At 51.8% G+C, this 19,199-nt stretch overlaps 1 protein-coding gene across 5 annotated transcripts in view; it reads left to right on the top strand.

The window, feature by feature from the left end:
- The window catches only part of GSG1L (GSG1 like), a 205,413-nt gene that overhangs the window by 163,599 nt on the left and 22,615 nt on the right, over positions 1–19,199 (top strand). For all 5 annotated transcript variants that reach the window (XM_053213137.1, XM_027051095.2, XM_027051096.2 and 2 more), the window contains 2 exons: positions 3,387–3,498; positions 14,419–14,586. In XM_053213137.1, coding sequence (XP_053069112.1) covers positions 3,387–3,498; positions 14,419–14,586 — 280 coding nt within the window. The remainder of the gene's footprint in view (positions 1–3,386; positions 3,499–14,418; positions 14,587–19,199) is intronic.

Below are 19,199 nucleotides of genomic sequence, written 5' to 3'. Positions count from 1 at the left end.
TGTCACTATACATTTATCAAAGCCCCTAGAATGTGCAACACGAAGAGTGAACCCTAATGTAAACTCAGGATTTAGTTAATAATAATGGATCAGTATTGGCTCATCAATTGTAACAAATGTACCACACGAATGCAACATGTTAATTATATGGGAGATTGTGGCGGTGGTGACTGGGGACACATGGGAACTCTCCATAATTTCCCCTCACTTTTTCTGTGACCCTAAACCTGCTCTAAAAAGTAAAGTCTATTAATTTAAAAAAACAAAAAGGTGTTTGGTACATGGGAAAAGACAAGAGCAGTAAACTCTTGGGTAGTCTACGTGACAGACAGGATTAGTATCTAGAATACATAAAGAATTCCTACCAACTGATAAGAGAAAATACTTTTTTTTTTTAAAGAAAAAATTGACAAAGGATACAGACAGGCGCTATACAGACAGAGATAGGCATGGTCAATAAACATGTGAAACACGCCCAAGCTCACTAGTATGAGGGAAATATAAAATTGACAACAATGTTGAGGTGGCATTCTGCATCCCGCGATGGGCACAGGTTTTCATGTTTTGGAATCTCCAGTGTTGGTGAAGGTTTAGGTAAGTACCCCCAGACAGCTGGCAGAAACACATGATGGGGCTACCATGCAGGAGAGCAATTTTCTGACATTGACTCAAATTTAAAACGCATATACTTTATGACCCAGCAATTCTTATTATTCCATCCGGAGCAGTACTTGCTTGTATCCCCAAAAAGACTTGTAGAAAGGTGTTCATCGCAGCATTTCTTGTAGAGCCGAAAACGGGACAAGACCTAGTACCATCCATTGATTGGGTAGATAAAACATGCTACTTCGTTATTAAGGAATCGTACGCGTTGGTTCCGAAGAATAAGCTATATCAGTTACGTACGTCTTGGCAAGTTCACCCAGAGTTGTGTCAAGTGACGAAAAAGAAGATATCCATATGGCTCACCGTTCGCCTCCTTTCAACAGACTGGGCCAAGGCAGAGAGGACCAGAGAGGGTGCTGTTGAATGGGTGGGATAGCCCAGGTCAGTTCTGCGCCACCTGCCAGGGCACAACTAAGGATGTGGTCTAGGATGTAGTCGGGCCTGGCAGAGACAGCCTGGGGGAGGAGGGACTTTTAGGAGGCTCCCGAGGAGGCCTCAGCACCTGTCGTGGTGCCTGGATTTCCTCCCTGGGATTTCCTGACTCAAGGGCTCCCCACCAGCTCTAATCTGCAGTCAGAGAATAGCGAGAAGTGTCCATGAGGGGCTGACCCAAGCTCAGAGATGCAGACAACCACAGAGTCCTTGGTCTCCTTTGGGCCTGGGGTCCAGTGACTGGCGTCAGGCACGAGGTGTGCTGGAGCCTACGGGTGCCCACTGGGCACACCTCTCCTCTGCTCTGCCTTCCGTGACCTCCCATTGGTCGCTTGACATTGGCCGTAGTGGCACCGTGGAACCTGATAGACGCTACAAATCAGGGCTTTTCTTTTGCCTCTGGAGAACCAGTTGCTAACCATTTATCTCCACCCTGTGGGAACACAGGATGGCTTCCTCCCTCCATTCCCCACCCTGGGTCCCAGGACACAGAACCCCACTCCCTCTTTACTTCTGCCTTTGCTGAACCTCCATCTCTCCACTCCTTATCTCCATCTTTTCTCTTGCCTCCTCTTCAAGAAGAGGGGAGAGGGTGGAGAGCCTTGGAGTTGAGGGCATTTGGATATGGGCACCAGTCACAACTATGCCATTGACTCCCTCTGTGACCTTGGACAGACTTTCCCACTCCAGGCTTCTATTTTCTCCCCTGTGGAATGGAATAATCGTATTCAGGGCTACCACATACAGCCTTGTAGGCATGGTTCTGCTTCAACTCTGCTTCAACATAGACTGTATTGTGAATGGGGCCCTATGGAGATGCGCAGTGGGCAACCTGAACAACGGTACATAGTCCTGATCAAGGTACTTCATGATACTTCAGAGGGTTGTTGTGAAAATTAAGAAGTAATCATACAGAGTGCTTGGCACATAGCAGGTGCACAAACATGATTGTTTTCCTTTATTCTTGTTATCTACCCCTCCCTTTCTCATCAGTAGTGTATCACTCTGATGGTTCCTGAGGGCTCCAGATGCCACAGTCCACACAGAGAAATGTCCTCAGATTTATAATAATCCCGGTGACTATAATGATTACATGCCACTGAGCACAGACTTGAGGCTGCCTTGCCTGACTTCACTTACTCTTTGCCTTACGTGTCACAATCCTCGTCTTCGGATTCAAGGACTTGAAGCTCAGAGAGTGAGGCTTTGCCCAGTGCTACGTGATGAAAACGTGGTGGAAGAGGATTCCCACTCAGATCCCTTGGAATCCAAGTTCTCCCAGCCAGTGGGCTCAAAGATTTTTGACCATGAGCCACAGAAAAACATTTCATGTTTCAGTCACTGCGCCCATGTACACATGCATAGAACTGAAAAGTTCTCCAAAACAATATTCATTCCTGCTACATTTGATGTATCAGATATTTCTATTCCGTTCCATTCCGTTCCATTCTGTTCCATTCTTCTTCTTTTTTTTTTAATGTGGCAATCAACAGTGGCAATCATTGAAGGTGACTTCATGACCCACTAGTCTAGTGAGTCAACACCTGCAGTTTGAAAAATACCCTCTAGGCTGCTTCTCCCAAATGACCTCCTAACGCAGGAATCAGCAAACTATAGCCCACGGGTTAAAATCTGGCTCGGTGCCTGTTTTTGTAAAGTTTTATTGGTACACAGCCATACTCTTCCATTGATACATTTATTGTCTCTGACTCTTTTGTGCTACGACAGTAGAGAAGTAGTTACAACAGGGACTGCGTGGACCACAGAGCCTGAAATATCTACTTACCTGGTACTTAACAGAAAAAGTTTGGGGCTCCCGGGTGGCTCAGTCGGTTAAGCATCTGACTCTTAGTTTTGGCTCAGGTCACGATCTCACGGTTTCATGAGTTCAAGCCCCGAGTCAGGCTCCCAGATGACAGCACAGACCCTGCTTGGGATTCTCTCTCTCCCTCTCTCTCTCTCTCTCTGCCCGCCCCCCACTCATGATGTCTCTGTCTCTCACAATAAATAAGTAAACTTAAAAAAAAAGACAAAGAAAAAGTCTGCCCGTCTGTGCAGATTTACTCTGTGTCTCCCTTGTTTAATTTCTCCATGCCTTCCCTATACCTTCTTGCTCAGACTCAAGCTCCTTGGCTGGCTTAGAAAACACCACCCTCTGGCTTCCCCGCTCTGGTCCTACCAACGGCCCTTCCCCTTCCATGCTGTCCCCCAGCACTGACAGGCCCACAGGACAAAGGTGGACAGAGCTCCACCTTGCTTCCTGACCTCTTGTTCTGCTCCCCCCACAGGCCTCCTGGGAATGGTCGCCCACATGATGTACACACAGGTGTTCCAGGTCACCGTGAGCCTCGGCCCTGAAGACTGGAGACCCCACTCCTGGGACTACGGATGGTCCTTCTGGTAAGTGGCCTTTGACCTTCAGACACCAGAGCCTCCACGCATGCTGGGCCTTCGGCAGCTCGGCCCAGGCGAGGGAGGAAGGGCAGAAGAGGGCAAGGGTAGCCCAGAGTGCACGGGGACTTTGAGACTCTATGGCCCATCCACTACCTGTTCTTATGCAGCCCTCAACTTAAGGATGGTTTTTACATATTCAGATGCTTGAAATCAATCAAAAGGAGAATAACACCTTGTGATGTGTGGAAATCATGTGCAATTTAAATTTCAGTGTCCATAAATAAAGTTTTATTGGGACAGAGCCACTCTCGTTATTCACGCGTTGTCTTGTGGCCGCCTTCACGCTACAATGGCAGAGCTGGGCGGTTGCAGGCGACAGTCGGTGGCCCACAAAGCCTAAAATGTTCACCGCCCGGCCCTTTACAGAGCACAGCTTCTGACCCCTGCCACACAGGCCGTTCTGGAAGGTGGAGGTGGAAGCTGACGAGTTGGGGGCGGCGGGGGTGGGGGGGCCTGGGAGGTCGGATAAGTTACGTGTGCAAGAGCAAGACAGAATCAGTAGACTCCCAAGCCAAGTAAACAAGGGGTGTGTGTTAGTTCGGGTGACCCAGAAGTCCAGTTGGGTCAGCTGGGGGGCCTCGGGTCACGACGGAAAAATCCGTTGTGACCGTCTGCGAATTTAACCCTGTCCCTGGGTGGGCTTTCCTCCTGGTGGTGAGAAAGCTCCCTCCTGGTGCTTCTTCCTTCACATACGGGGGAAGGGAGGGTTCCTCTTTCCCCAATGTTGACCGAAGTCCCCGGTCTCCCCCTGATGGGCCCATCAGGGGCCATGGGTCATCTTCTCTCTCCCAAATCATCACCACAGCTGAGGGAGGGCCAGGAGCATATTGGTTCCGCTTGTCCACGCTTACCTCTCAGGCGAGGAATGAGCCCAAAACTCTCCGGTGGTGAATGACTGGGATGGGTGCTGGGTGAGCATCTGCCCCAGGCACAGCTGGGTCCAGGTGCTCAGGTGATTTATCAGGAGCTCTCCCCACCCCCTTGCCTGTCTCTGTTCCCTTTGTCCTTTGTCTTGTCTTCATTCACAGGCAGCTTTTCCCTAAGCAAAGATGGTCACCATGCCCAGCTCTAGGCTTCCATTTTACAAACGTAGCAATACCAGCAGAGAGATGGGGCTTCTTTCCAATATTTCCCGCCAAAATCCTGGTTATGGCTGTCATTGGATTAGCTTAAGTCGTGTGTCCATCCCATGACCAATGATTTCGACCCTGATTGGTTTGGTCTGGCCTGAGTCACAAGGTCCAGGCAGCGGGATTGGCCCCACCCAATCCCTTGGACAGAGACAGGAGGAGGAGCCTCCCCAGTGGAAAATTAGGGGCGAGGCGGGGTTATCAGAAGGAGGAAAGACAACGACCTCAGTTGTCCATTACACGAGGTATGCAGGCCTGCTTCTGGTGGCTGGGAACCACTTATCCACTCAGTCACTTTACATGCGTTTACCGATTGCTTACTTGGGGACAGCCGCTCTCCTAAGTGCTGGGGGTACAGTGGTGGTGAAGACAGCATGGTGACAGGTGAATGAGACAAGGAAACAAGCTGTAATGTGGATATGGGGGTGGCTCACAGACTGCTGTGGGAGCACAGAGGAGGGGTTGCTGACCCAGCTTCGGGCAGGGAGGGTCCTCTGGGGAGAATGCGATCGGGCAAAATGTGGAGAAGGGAATAAGATAATGTGCTGGGCAGAGGGGACAGGAGGTACAGAGACTTTGGAGGATCGTCAGACTGGAGTAGGAATAGGAGTAGGGCTTCAAGTAAGAAGGACCCCCTTCCAGACCACTGGGGACTCTTGCTAATTTCACCCCTTCCCACCCTCTGTTTGGTTTCTGCTTTGCAAAGGCACGTGTCTTAAAGGGACCTTGACCCTCAGGCTTGCAGGGAAACCAGCTAAGGCTCTGGTGCCCCCTGTTGCCCTACACTTCCCTCCTTCTAGCAGCTGTCGCCTGAGCTCTTGACCTTGGACGGTGGTCACCTGAGCTAGAGAAGGGGGCAAAGGAAAGGAATGGACATTCTTGGGTGTGAGCACGTGTGTGACCGCCTGTGCCACGTATCGAGGCCTGGTATGTCACCATCGCCACGGCGCGGTGCGGTGGAAATTTTGTGGAGGGGAAACTGAGGCACAGGCAAACCTAAGTAACCCGTCCAAGCTCTCTCTGGCCACTGAGCGGCAGGGCTGGGATCTGAACCCGGGCAGTGTGGCCTCAGAGCCCACACTCTTAACCTCTGTATTCTGCCTCTGCAAGAACGGGGTGATACGTAGACACTTCGTGGATGTGCGTGGCACGCTGTTTGACACACGGGAAGTGCTCTCAAACACCAGCCCTTCTAAAATTTTTTTTTTTAACATTTATTTATTTTTGAGACAGAGAGAGACAGAGCATGAACAGGGGAGGGGCAGAGAGAGAGGGAGACACAGAATCCGAAACAGGCTCCAGGCTCTGAGCTGTCAGCACAGAGCCCGACGTGGGGCTCGAACTCACGGACTGCGAGATCGTGACCTGAGCTGAAGTCGGTCGCTTAACCGACCGAGCCACCCAGGCGCCCCAAACACCAGCCCTTCTAATGTTACCGATTTCCATATGAAATTTAACACACGCAAACCCCCCCGTGTTGCTCAGAAAGGTTGGGTCACTCACCCGGAGTCCCACAGCCTTAAGTAGCAATAGGATTCTAGAAGCCCCTGGCTCTCTGCCCTGGCCCTCAGTGTCTCGAATGGGGCCTGCCGGTGTCGGCCATGGGAAGCTTTCCTTCCCTGGAAGCCAGGCCTCCTGCCCTGCTCCTGTTCCCTTGGGGCTGGCCTCATTCTCATCTGACTTATTTAAGGCCGGGGCCCAACGTGCGGTCCCTATTAGGGCTGATCCATTTCTTCTTGTCACCAAGGCCTGCAAGATGGATCAGCCCCATTTTTCATCCCTTGCTTTTGGGGCCTCGCCAGGGCTGTGCAGCGTCATTGTGTCATTTCTCTTGTTTAATATGTGTGAGGTCGTTTGTCAAAATTCTGGCCCCAGCGCCTCCCCCATCCCCGCCCCAGGCACCAGGCAGGAGAGCAGCTTTGAGGCCAGACAGTGCCAGCCTCTGCCTCCCCGCCCAGCAGAGCGAGACAGGCCGCGAGACTGGGGAGGTCAGGGATCAGAGATGCCCAGCTGATGTTGGGCACCGGCTTCTGGGAGGGACACGTGCCCAGGAAGGGGAAGGGTCCACGGTTGAGAGTCAGACGGCCTCCTTCACACCTTGCCGACATGCACTGCTGGGCCGCTGGGGGCAGGCACTGTGGAGGGGTGGTTGAAGGGCAACCCCTGGGCTCAGACAGCTTGGGAGCAGATCCCCACTTTGACCCTCACCAGCCGTGGACTCGCACCAGGTCCCTCCGCCTCCCCATGCCTCAGTCTCCTCAGCTGTAAAATGGGGAGATGGCCCGAGTCTCTTGGCAAGCAGTCTGTCAGTTTCCTGTGGATGTATAACACATCACCCTAAAATGTAGTGGCTTAAAATAAAAATGTGTTATTGTCTCTTATGGCTTAACGGGTTGACTGGGCTTAGCTGGGTATTCCTTGCTCGGCGTCTTCCATGACGCTTTGGTGGGATGCTGGCCAGGGCTGGAGTCATCTGGGGCTTGGCTGGCGGGGGGTCCAAGCTGGCCCCTCCCAGCACTGGCTGTGGGTGCTGGCTGGGGGCTGGGGGCTCAGCTAGGCTGTCAGCAGGACCAGCTTCTCCAGGCCGGTGGCCGGGCCCCTGCGGGGAGCAAGCATTCCGAGAGATCCGAGCAGAAGCTACAAGTTTATTTTATGACCTTGCCTCAGAAGTCACACTGTCGTTTCCGCTGCTTCTGTTGGTCAAGAGCAAGTGATGGGCCAGATTCAAGGAGAAGGGGCCCACACAAAGCATGAACCCCGGGAGGTGAGGCTCCCGGCGGGGGGCATCCTTAGGGAGGGGCTGCAATGAGGACTATGTGAAATAACACGTGTGAGGTGCTTAGCACAGAAGATGTGCTCACGCGTGTTATTATTAAAGGCAAGCAACCCAGCATCTCAAGTGATTCATCTCTCGAGTCGATAATACTAATGCATGCCTCACAGGGTCTCCATCCGCCCTGGATGCACCGCTCACATTTGCTCCCAGGACTTTAGTGTTCTCTTAGTATCCAGCCCTGGCCGTGACTTCCTGTCACTGCCCAGCTCGCTGCTTTGGCCGTGATAGAGCTTCAGAACCCCATCCTCACCCTGAGCCCAGAGCCCCTCCAGCCCTCCCGCTTGTTTGGTTTCTTTTTTCCCCCAAAAAACGTCTCCCCTTAGCCCAGAGGCTGAACCCAGCCAGTAGACGTTTTGTGTGGCCTGCCACGATGTTCTGTAAAAGTTGTATTTGCTTTTAACAGTCTAAAAAGGTAAACATTTTAGGCAAAACTCCAAGTTTTGGGCTTCTCTTGACCATTAGGGGCTATGTCCTTGCCTAACTGGCATTGCCACATGGCAGCTGGTGGCTGAAGCTGAGGGGTGGCTGCCCCCGTAGATGGGGCCCATGCTGTCCGGTTCACCCCTGTCCCCACCCCTTCTTCTCGCCTTATACTTTCCTCACTTCACCATCCAGCTGAGTCTGCGGGAATGTGAGTTTGTGACCCCCACGTGGAATGTCAGCATGTCCGTTTTCCTGGCGATGGCGGGGAAGGGGAAAGCTAGTCACTCTGTGCTTTTGATTTCAATTTGATCAAAGTGGAGAAAGATAGAAAAAAGGCCCTTCCTACCACAACACACACAGTGGAACCCCAGTCCTGAGCATTCAGTCTGCAGACTGAGGGTAGGAGAGCATCGTGGAGTTGTAGCTTTATAAGAGCTAGAAGCCCAGAGAGGTTAAGCGATTTGGCACAGGTCACACAGCAAGAGAGCAGCAAGTTGGGCCAGGTCCCAGAGGGGTGGTGCCTCTGTGTTTGCTTCTGGGACCCCATCTGTGTGAAGTGTGATGGCCTCGCTGCTACCCTCCTCGCTTCCTCCCCTTGTTCCCTTCCAGTCTCCACAACCCTGTGGAAACAGAAAGCTAGCCTCTTCCCTCTCTCACAGGACCCTCGGCTGCCCTGCCCTCTCTGCAGGCCTTAGCTGGCATTTCAGCAGATCGATCCCTTAGGGGTGGGGGGTTCTGCTGCCATGACCGTAGAAGAACCTTGGCCCCAAAGAGCCACTGGGGAGGATGTGTTTGTTGGTGTCCCTGCTGAGAGGCTGTGTGGTCAGCAGGAAGCTCTCACTCTTTCTCATGTCCCCCAAGGCAGGTGGTTCTTGCCTCCTTTTGTTTAACACCAAGGAGGGGAAGGAGAGGTGTGGCCACCCAAGGACGCCTGCTGGCCATGGCTGGACTGCCTGGGGCCCCAGAACCTGCCGCCATCAGCTCCTGGTCCCATCAGTTCTGGGGCACTGAGCATGGCCTGGACCGAGCATTTGGGCACAATGACTCTGTGCCCGTCTGGCCTGAAAGAGAACTAGGGCTGCCCCCCTCAGTGGTCAGTTAACAGTCTTCCCACGGAGGAGGGCCTGGGGGACACTGCAAGGTGGCATCTATGCATCTCTGAATCGGCCCCCAGCATTCCCCTGCCCCTGCCCCCCGCAGCTCCCAGAGGACAGAGTGGTTGACAGTCACTCTGTCCACCCCATCACCCTCCCCTTTCCTCCCCACAGTGTCCACTCTGCTCTTGGCTCCAAAAACCAGGCCAACCACCCACGTACCTCAGGCAGCAGCCCAGGGGTGCACCAGCTCAGAATTGCAAGCTGCAAACAGCAGGAAGTGTTCCAGTCCCGAGGTTTTCAAACAGTGTCCTGCGTGAGGGCCCAGAGGGGTCTTGGGATGAGGCACGGCAGGGAGGATGAGGCCCTGAGCCCCTCACCCACATTAAAAGCAGGGCAGTATTTTTATAGCTGTTCAATCTCTATTTATTCATTCTGCAAATATTTATTGAGCACCTGCTCTGTGCCAGGCACTGTCCTTGGTGCTGAGCATATAGCCGGGAACAAAACAAAGCTCCTGTTTTCATGAAGCTGATGTTCTGGGGCGGGAGTGGGGGAGCTACCGCTTCTGGGATGATGGAATAGACATCCTTCTCCCTATTCCTCCTGCTAAGTCCCGGCTAGCACTCCTGGAACATTATACATAAAGCCGCATAAGAGGATGCTAAAAGGTAGACATGAGACAGCAGGCTGGCCAGGGACTGAGAGCATATTGGTGAGTACTTTTTGTCTAGCGCATCCCGATCTACAAATGAAGAAGTCAGCAAGCCAGCAATGCAAAAAGGCGTGCACGTGCACACACACACACACACACACACACACACACACACACCACGGAGTCTGCTTTCTATAGCCAAAGACCAGGAAAGGGGCAGCCTACCAAGACAGAAAGTTTAGCAATAACCGTATAGTGATACATAACAGACAAAAAAACAACAACCCCAACAACTGTGGTTTGACCCCCACTCATGCCAAGCTTAGACTCCCCTCACCAGGCTATAAGGAGGCACCTAACTGCATGCCCCCTCACCTGCTGTGGTGGTGCCAGAGTAGGGAGCTGGGACTGTCACTTTGCTGGGAAAGTAACAAGCCCCACCCATCCCCAAGTGGCGGTGGAAATCCCACGGGGAGCCTGGACCTCACCTCCAGCAGGCAGTAACAGGACTGAACGTTTTCTCCCTAAGACTGGGAGCGCCACTCTTCCTCAACATAGTGCTGGAATTTCTTGCTAGTGCAATAAAGCACGAAAAGTAAATAAAAGGCATACAGATTGGAAAGGAAGAAATAAACCAGACTTGTTTGCAGATGACAGGATTGTCTATGTAGAAAAGTCCAAGACATCTACCAAAACATGCCTAGACCTGATGTATAGGTTCAGTAGAGTCTCAGGATATGAGACAAATAATGTAAAAACCTATTATGTTTCCATAAACCGCCATTGAACAGTTGGACAACAAAACTAAAAATACAACACCATTTGCATTCAACACAGTGAACACTTCATCATCAATCTAACAAAACATTTGTAGGCCTTCCATGGTGAAAACCACAAAATGCCAACGAAAGGAATCAGAGAAGATCCAAATAAATGGAGAGAGACAGCGTGTTTGTGGTGAAGACGTCAGCTCTCCTTGAGTTAGTATACAGTTTCATGCAATTCCTGTGAAAATCTCAGCAAGATTTCTTGTAGGTATAGGTAAGATTATTTTAAAATTTATTAGGAAAGGCAAAGGAGCTCGAATAGCTAAAATAAGTTTGAAAAAGAAGGCTAAAAGTGGAAGGCTAAAATTGGGAAGTCTACCCAACTTCAAGACTTAATACATAGTTACGGTAGTCTAGATTGTGTGGTATTGGTGGAGGGGTAGACACACAGATCAATGGTGTGGAATAAGGAACCCAAAAATATGCCTCACTGATATTTGACAAAGATGCATTTCCGTTCCGTGGAGGGGGGAGTAGCCTTTTCAACAAATATTGCAGGAGCTACTGGACAGTCATAGGTAAAAAAACAAAACAAAACAGAACAAAAAAGCACTCGATGCCTTATCTAAAAATTAACTCAGAATGGATCATGGACCTACATATACATTGTGAAATGGTAAAGTTTTTAGAAGAAACAAATAGAAAATCTTTGAATCTAGACCTAGGCAAAGAGGTCTTAGATTTAATATCGATTGGATCAAAAACATAAAAGGAACATTTGATAAATTGGATTTCAGCAAAATTAAACACTTTTGCTCTGTGACAGACCTTGTTAAGAGGTTGAAAAGACAAGTTGCTGAGGAAGAAAAGACTTGTTAGCCTCCGCTCTGACAAAGGACTCGTAGCTAGGATCAATGAAAACACTCAAAACTCAAAAGGAAACAATAACAGCAGCAAAACAACTCGATTAAAAAGTGGGCAGGAAGACATGAACAGAGATTTTGCCAAAGAGGATAAACAGATGGCAAGTAAGCAACGGAAAAGATGTTCACCACCATTAGCCATTAGGAAAATGCAAATGGAAACCATGATGAGGTGTTACTACACATCTATCAGAATCGCTAAAATAAAAAAAAAAAGTGACAACATGAAATGCTGATGCAGATGTGGAGAAACTCAGCGATATCAGGGAACAAATGGTTGATACATGCATCAGGGATGACTCTCCAGAGAATCACACCGGGTAAAAAAACCAATCCCCAAGATACATGCTGTGCAATTCCATTTATATAGCATTCTTAAAATGACAAGATTATAGAAATGAAGAACTGATTACTGGTTGCCAGAGTTTGGGAGGGGAGTGGGTGTGGCTGTAAAATGGCCACAGGAGAGATCATCGCGGTGATGGATGGAAATGTTCTGTATCTCGATTGTGTCCATGTCAATATGCTTGTACTATGTTTGCAAGATGTTACCATGAGGGAAACTGGGGAAAGTGTACATGGATGGATCTCTCTGCATGATTTCTTACAACTGCATGTGAATCTATAATTATCTCAAAATAGAAAGTTTCATTTAAAAACAAAGAATAATAAATAATAGGGGGGAAAAAGCTACAGGGGAATTACAGGGTGTGGTGAGGGCTGAGGGGACACTGAACAGGGGTATGTGATAGAGAGAGACTCCTCCTCTCGTTGGGTCATCAGAGTTGGTAGTTGACCTGCTCCTGGAGAAGACTAGAAATTCACTTTAAAACTAAGCCATGTAGAAGAAGGGAATGTATAAAAAGTAATTGTATAAGAACTTGGGTTGCCAATGACAGAAACCCAATTCAAATTGGCTTAGGGGAAAAAAAAATCTGATAAAGGAATTTGGGCACCCATAACTGAAAAATCCAGGGATAATGGCTTCAGCTCAAGGATCTAGCTCCTTTTCGTGGCTCTGCTTTGAGGCAGCCTCATTAGCAGGTTGCATAGTGGCAAGGCAGGCCCCAGCAGCTCCAGGCTCAAATCCCACCCGTGTGGTACCCCAGGAGAAAGATGAGCCCTGTTTTCCAACAGCTTGAGCAAGAGTCCTGGGATCGGGTGTCACATGCCCATCCTTGAACCAATATCTGTGGCCAGAGGGAAGTGATGCTGTCATTGGCCAGGTGTTGGCCATGTGATCACGCCTAAAGGTTGGAGGGGGGGGGGTGAGGCCAGCTCCATACAAACCACATGACCTGAGAAGAGGGGAGCACTGGTCCCTTAACAGAATGGTTGCTGGTCAGGCAAAACTAACCTATGTATCCTTGTGGAATCCCAGAAAAACCTGCTTCTTCATTTGCCATCATCATGCTTTTAATTTCCACCTGTCTAAACACGTACTGCACATTGAACTAGTCTTGAGTTTCATTGCTCAGAGGAGAGAGTATCTGATTGGACCAACTTCCCAGATGTTCAGCCCTCATCCAGTCATCTATGAACAGGGGGGCGGGGTCACCTACTGGACTCTTTGATAGACAAGGCCGTTCTAAGAGGGGCCAAGTGGACTCCATGCCTGTTTATTACAGCTACTCAGAGTTTCTGGGAGATCAAAATTAGCTCATTATCATGAAAGAACAAGGACTCCATTAATGGTTTTGGTGATAAGGTTCAGGTGATGATAGGGGATCCTTGGGAGAAAGGCTGAATCCGCATACTTCCCCTTGCTTTTCTTCTGGATGGCCAGGGGCTGACAAAGAGGAGAGCAGTGGGTGTGGGAGATGGGCTGCACTGACCTTGAGGAATGCATGGTGGTCACGTTGAGAGACCCAATGGGTGGCGGGCAAAAGGGGAGATGGGATGCTCTGAGACAGGGCAGCAAAGCTGAACCCTTGATTTGGAGGAAACCAGTCATCAGGGCAGAGACTGGGGAACAGGGACCGGGAGGCCTGACCGGTAGAACCAGGCTGGTACCCACTCCTGGTCAGAAGTAGGTGGGAGACCATTTCTAGAACAGACACTGGGTCAGAGACGCAGCAGCCTGGACAGCTGGTCTCCTAGCCCCGTGCGGCCCTTCCCTGCTTTCCAGTTGTCGGTAGGACAGATTCTCCAGCCCCGGCTGGCTCAGCATACACATCAGGTGCGTGTGGCCAAGAGTCCGCAGCTGTGCTTGGAGGAAGTGGACAACAGAAAGCCACACGGGTCGTTATAACTTAATCTCTCAGGGGGAGAGTTTGGAGATGAAGTCAGATAGAAGTGGGTGGGTAGTAAGAAGGTTGAAAATAGCAATGGTAGTAATGACCGCAAGCTGTTCTTGAGTGCCCGCTGTATGCGCCAGGCACTGTTCTAAGACGTTTTGAATGGCTCATTTCCTTTAACCCTTGCAACCATGCTGTGAAGTGGTGCTGTTGATGTGTCCGTTAAAGTGATATGAGGAATAAGAGGCAGAGGGGTTAAGCATCTTGCCCAAAGCATGCATGAACAGAGGTAATTTAACCCCCATGGAACCCAGCTTTTCGGGTGTCTGCCCCCATCCCCTTTTCTATCATCAACTTCACCTAATCACGCTCTCCCTCACTCCAGCATCCCCAACCTCCTGCAGACCGGAGACTGTTCTCTACTGCCTCATGCCTCCACACCTTTGCGCACTCCCTTCTCTCTTCCTGGGATGCCCTTCCCTCTGGCAAAGGCTCACTCATCCTCCAAGACCCTGGGCAACACAAGCATCACTGTGTTCTGGTGACCTTCCCGGAGGCTGGCCCCCTTGGATAGAAGGCCTCGCCCTTTTCTTGCCTCCCAGTGATGAACTCTGTCATGTCTGCATCCGTGCACAGACTGTGAGCGGGGCAGGGACCAAATCCTGTTCTGCTCTACGGCAGCACCTGCTCAGGTCTGGCCCAGAGGAGGCAGCTGTGCAGGAGGAGCGCTTGTCTGGTGGGTGGGGTTTCCTGTCCCCGGCCCACCCTCACCGTGGCACCTCTCTCCTCGTCTGTTGGCAGCCTGGCGTGGGGGTCCTTTACCTGCTGCATGGCAGCCTCCGTCACCACACTCAACTCCTACACCAAGACGGTCATTGAGTTCCGGCACAAGCGCAAGGTCTTTGAGCAGGGCCACCGGGAGGAGCCAACCTTCATAGACCCTGAGGCCATCAAGTACTTCCGGGAGAGGTCAGTACACATGGGGTTGCCTCTGGCCACCATTGGGAAGCCAAAGCCTGGGGCTCAGCCTCCGTGGCCACAGGGCTCCAGTCAAAAACTGGAGTGAGTGATCTGACAGAAGCATCCCTGGGCGGTTGTGGGGCAGAAGGGACGGTCTGGGTGAGGCAGAGTTTGGACCCCATTGCGTTGGAATTTCTGGGACATTTTGATGTTTTGTTGGACGTGAGGTTGCCTTGTGCTCAGAACCCAAGAAACTAAGGAGAAGAAAACTGAGTCTGAGAGTTTGCCATTTAGCCCATGCTTCTTAGAACCAAGATAAGGGTGCACAGAGAATGAACCCAGGTCCCCTTCTTGGGCTCTGTCACAGCATTGAGTGAAAAGAGGACCCAGCAGTGGGGTTGTTTGTTGATGGCTGCTAGAGGAGGAGTCTCCTCAAGGTCAGGGACTGACCACCAGGCATCTGATCACCTGAGTCCTCAGAGTCCAGTTGGGAATAGAGGAAGTAACAATAAATGGTGAGTGTATGAATGGATGAATGAATGGATGGATGGTTGGGTGTATGTATGGTGGGTGGGTGGATGGACGGATGGATGGATGGACGGATGGATGGGTGGGTGGATGGATGGGTGGGTGGATGGGTGGATGGGTTGTTGGGTGTATGTATGTTTTGTTGGGTAGGTGGGTGGGTGGATGGATGGATGGATGGACGGGTGGACGGGTGGGTGGGTGGGTGGATGGGTAGTTGGGTGTATGTATGTTTTGTTGGGTGGGTGGGTGAGTGGATGGATGGATGGATGGGTGGATGGGTGTGTGGGTGGATGGACGGGTGGATGGGTTGTTGGGTGTATGGATGGATGGATGGATGGACGGGTGGATGGGTGGGTGGATGAGTGGTTGGGTGTATGTATGCTTTGTTGGGTGGGTGGGTGGGTGGATGGATGGATGGGTGAGTGGGTGGGTGAGTGGATGGGTGGTTGGGTGTATGTATGTATGGTGGGTGGGTGGGTGGGTGGATGGATGGATGGATGGACAGGTGGATGGGTGGGTGGGTGGGTGGATGAGTGGTTGGGTGTATGTATGTATGGTGGGTGGGTGGGTGGGTGGATGGATGGATGGGTGGACGGGTGGATGGGTGGGTGGGTGGATGGATGGGTGGATGGGTTGTTGGGTGTATGTATGTATGGTGGGTGGGTGGGTGGGTGGATGGGTGGTTGGGTGTATGTATGCTTTGTTGGGTGGGTGTGTGGGTGGATGGGTGGGTGGGTGGGTGGATGGATGGATGGATGGGTGGGTGGGTGGATGGGTGGTTGGGTGTATGTATGTTTTGTTGGGTGGGTGTGTGGGTGGATGGGTGGATGGGTGGGTGGGTGGGTGGATGGATGGGTGGATGGGTGGGTGGGTGGGTGGGTGGATGGGTGGTTGGGTGTATGTATGTTTTGTTGCGTGGGTGGGTGGGTGGGTGGGTGGATGGATGGGTGGACGGGTAGGTGGGTGGGTGGATGGGTGGTTGGGTGTATGTATGTTTTGTTGAGTGGGTGGGTGGGTGGATGGATGGATGGGTGGACGGGTGGATGGGTGGGTAGGTGGGTGGATGGGTGGTTGGGTGTATGTATGTATGGTGGGTGGGTGGGTGGATGGATGGATGGATGGACAGATGGGTAGGTGGGTGGGTGGGTGGATGGATGCATGCATGGATGCATGAATGGATGGATGGATGGTGGATAATGAATGAGTGGAAGGTAGGCTAACTTTCTAGTTAGCGTATTTCCTGGGACCACCTCCTTAATAAACTACCTGTCAAATCCTTATCACAGGGTCTGCTTTTAGGAGAGCTGACTGGATGTGTAATAATGCCTCTCAGTGGCAGGGAACTGAAGGGTTGTCCGGCATGATGACAGAGCCTGGGGAGGAAAAGGGGGAAGGAGGCTGCGGGGCTGGGCAGCGTCGAGGAGCTGGACTCTCTGCGGGGCATTAGAAGGGCTTCAAGCCTAGGAGTCGCATGTAGAGGCACACACGGACCTGTCTCTCCTGTGCCACGTGGGTGTCCCTTCTGTCCCTTGAAGCACTGCAAGCTCACCCCCTTGGGGCCCTTCGCACTTGCTACGCCCTTGCTTAGAAGACTCAGCTGGCTGGGTCACTCAGGCCTCAGCTTGAATGCCGCCTGCTCAGAGAGGCCTTCCTTAATCACTCGGTCTAAATTTGCCCCACACACTCTGTTCTAGTCGCTGTTGTTTTCAGAGCACCTACACAATCTGACCTTATTCTGTTTGTCTGTTGGATAGTTTGCAGGCTGTGAGCTCCACGGCAGAAGGCCTTCGCTGTCATATTCCCCACTGTATTCCGAGCACCTACAACTAGGCCAGGCCCCCTAGTAGGTGTTTATTAAATTGGTTTTTTCTTGGGGTCATAAACTGAATTCTTCTCTTGGGAGACCTCAGGCCTGGCTGTGCCTCACGCTCATTCAGCTCAAGCTTTATGATCATCAGGCGGATTTAGCTTCCCAGCACCCCCACGCCAAAGTCCCAGGTCAGGGGTCCAGTCCCGGGGCGGCTCAGCTGGGGCCAGGAGGGGGGGTCAGACTAACCAGGCATACAGGGCCGCCTGGCCCCTGGGCGTGGACAGAGCACACTCATTAGGAAGGTAGCAGTGACTGGCGTCTCACGGGACCCCCAGTAGGAGCTCAGGAAGCGTTTATAGCAGCCATACAGCCCGATGTCTGAAACCGCCCCATTAACACTGCACCAGCTGCCGCCTCGGCCGTGGAAGAGCCCGGGGCACCCACGGCCAGCCCTGTTTTGCTGAGACGGAAGACAGTACCCCATCAGCAAGAAGTTGCTGTTTGCCAGTGCCCTGGTTGGAATGGTCCCTAACAGCTCAGGCCCCAGCAATGTGGGGGCAGATGAATGGGACCCAGCATATGTGCAGAATATCACTTTACGCGTTCATAACTTGAACATTATGCAGAGGTTCATCAAATTTTATTTCCCTTCCTCTCTGAGGAGAGCATTTCAGCTTAGCTGGGCTGTTCTAATTTTTTTTTTTTTTTTTTTTTTTTTGGTGCCTTCCCCACTCAGAGCTCAGAGCACATGGATAGATCTCTGCACAGGTGGCTGCAAGTTGCCCAGCAGCAGCGGGGCTGACCTTCTGCAGTGGCCAGTGTCCTCAGAACTGCAGCCAGGGACAGGAGGGGGGAGGTCCCGGGGGCCCACCGTGCCTTTGCTTCCTCCTCCTTGGGGTTGGGGGGTGCTGTGGAAGGAGCAAGGGGTGGAAGGAAGACTCGATCTGAGTGCAGGCATGTTCCAGTCCTGTGGCTTCGCTGCTGTGTGACTTCGGGTAAGGCACTGAGCCTGTCTGGGCCAGTGTCCTCCGACCCCAAGTGGGAGAGCCCTGAGCCATCAGCAGCCTGGGAAGTCACACTTTGATACCCCAGGTGATGTGCTGGGTACGTTTTGTGTTTAGGCATCCATTTCGTCTGCTACTCATGTGAAACGTAAAGCTTGGTAATGATGAGTTTAGGATGATCGGCCTAGGAGACGGCATTTCAGATACTGGGAACCTAATAACCGTATGAATAACCACAGCAGACGTATGGTGCATGGCCTGTGCCAAACACTCTTCTGTCTGCTCTAGATTGTGGCCTCAGTGAATTCCACAGCCCCTGTGTGAGGTAGTAGGTACTATTGTGTCCCCATTTTATAGATGCAGAATCAAGGCACAGAGAGGTAAAGTGACTTGTCTAAGGTCACACAGCTGGTAAGTGCTAGAGCTGGGATTTGAAGCAGGTCACGGTCAGTCTCGTGAGGTGTGGCCTCTCAGCACTGGTCAGAAGCCTCTGCCTGACACTGAGGTGGGAGCTGGGTTTGCAGGGGTGAATGAGGGGAGTCTGCTGAGGGTCACAGGGTGAGAGTGGGGCTGGTTCCCTGGGAGGGGGTGCAGGGTCTCCCAGCCATCCCTGCCATTCCTGTCTGGGGGAGAGGCATTTGTGGATCCCCCTTCCTCCAGGCCTCTCCTGCTGTACCCCGGACTGAGGACAATTTTACAGGTTTTGAAATGCAGTGGGATGTGGAAGAAAGGGGTGTGTGTGTGTGTGTGTATGCACACACATGTGTGCACATGTGCACACGCATGCGGAGCAGAGCAGAGACTGGGGAGCCTCCCCCTGAGTCTGAACAGCCTCTCCTGCTCAGAGAAATGTCTGGAATTAAGCTCTCCCAGTCACCCTGCCTCCCATCCCCGAGGAGGGTGTCTTAATGGGGCCTCCTGAGGGGAGGGTCGGAAGCTGTTGAACGAAAGGTAAATATTTGCAGGCCCGGCTTTCTTGAATGCTTAATGTTGAGATCTGCTTTAACGACGCGTGGAGGAGAGCCAGACCTGTTGGATTGGACTCCAGGAGGAATTCAGCTGCACTGAACAGACATCCCGCCTCCCTGGGGAAAGCCGCGGGGGTGGGAGAGAGAAAGTTCCGGGGCTTCCGGAGGGAGGACAGCTCCTGCTCCTCTGCTGGGGCCCTTCACCTTGCTCTGTGGCATGGCCCTCTCTGAACGTGTTGATTCCCTTACTGCCTCGTCCGTGCCTGCCTCCTTCCCGTGTGCATGCTGCTGCCAGAGAAAGCCGGGAATGGT

The sequence above is a fragment of the Acinonyx jubatus genome, chromosome E3, assembly GCF_027475565.1.
Source record: "Acinonyx jubatus isolate Ajub_Pintada_27869175 chromosome E3, VMU_Ajub_asm_v1.0, whole genome shotgun sequence".
In the NCBI taxonomy this organism is placed as follows: Eukaryota; Metazoa; Chordata; class Mammalia; order Carnivora; family Felidae; genus Acinonyx; species Acinonyx jubatus.
This window is presented reverse-complemented; position numbering and strand designations above follow the sequence as displayed.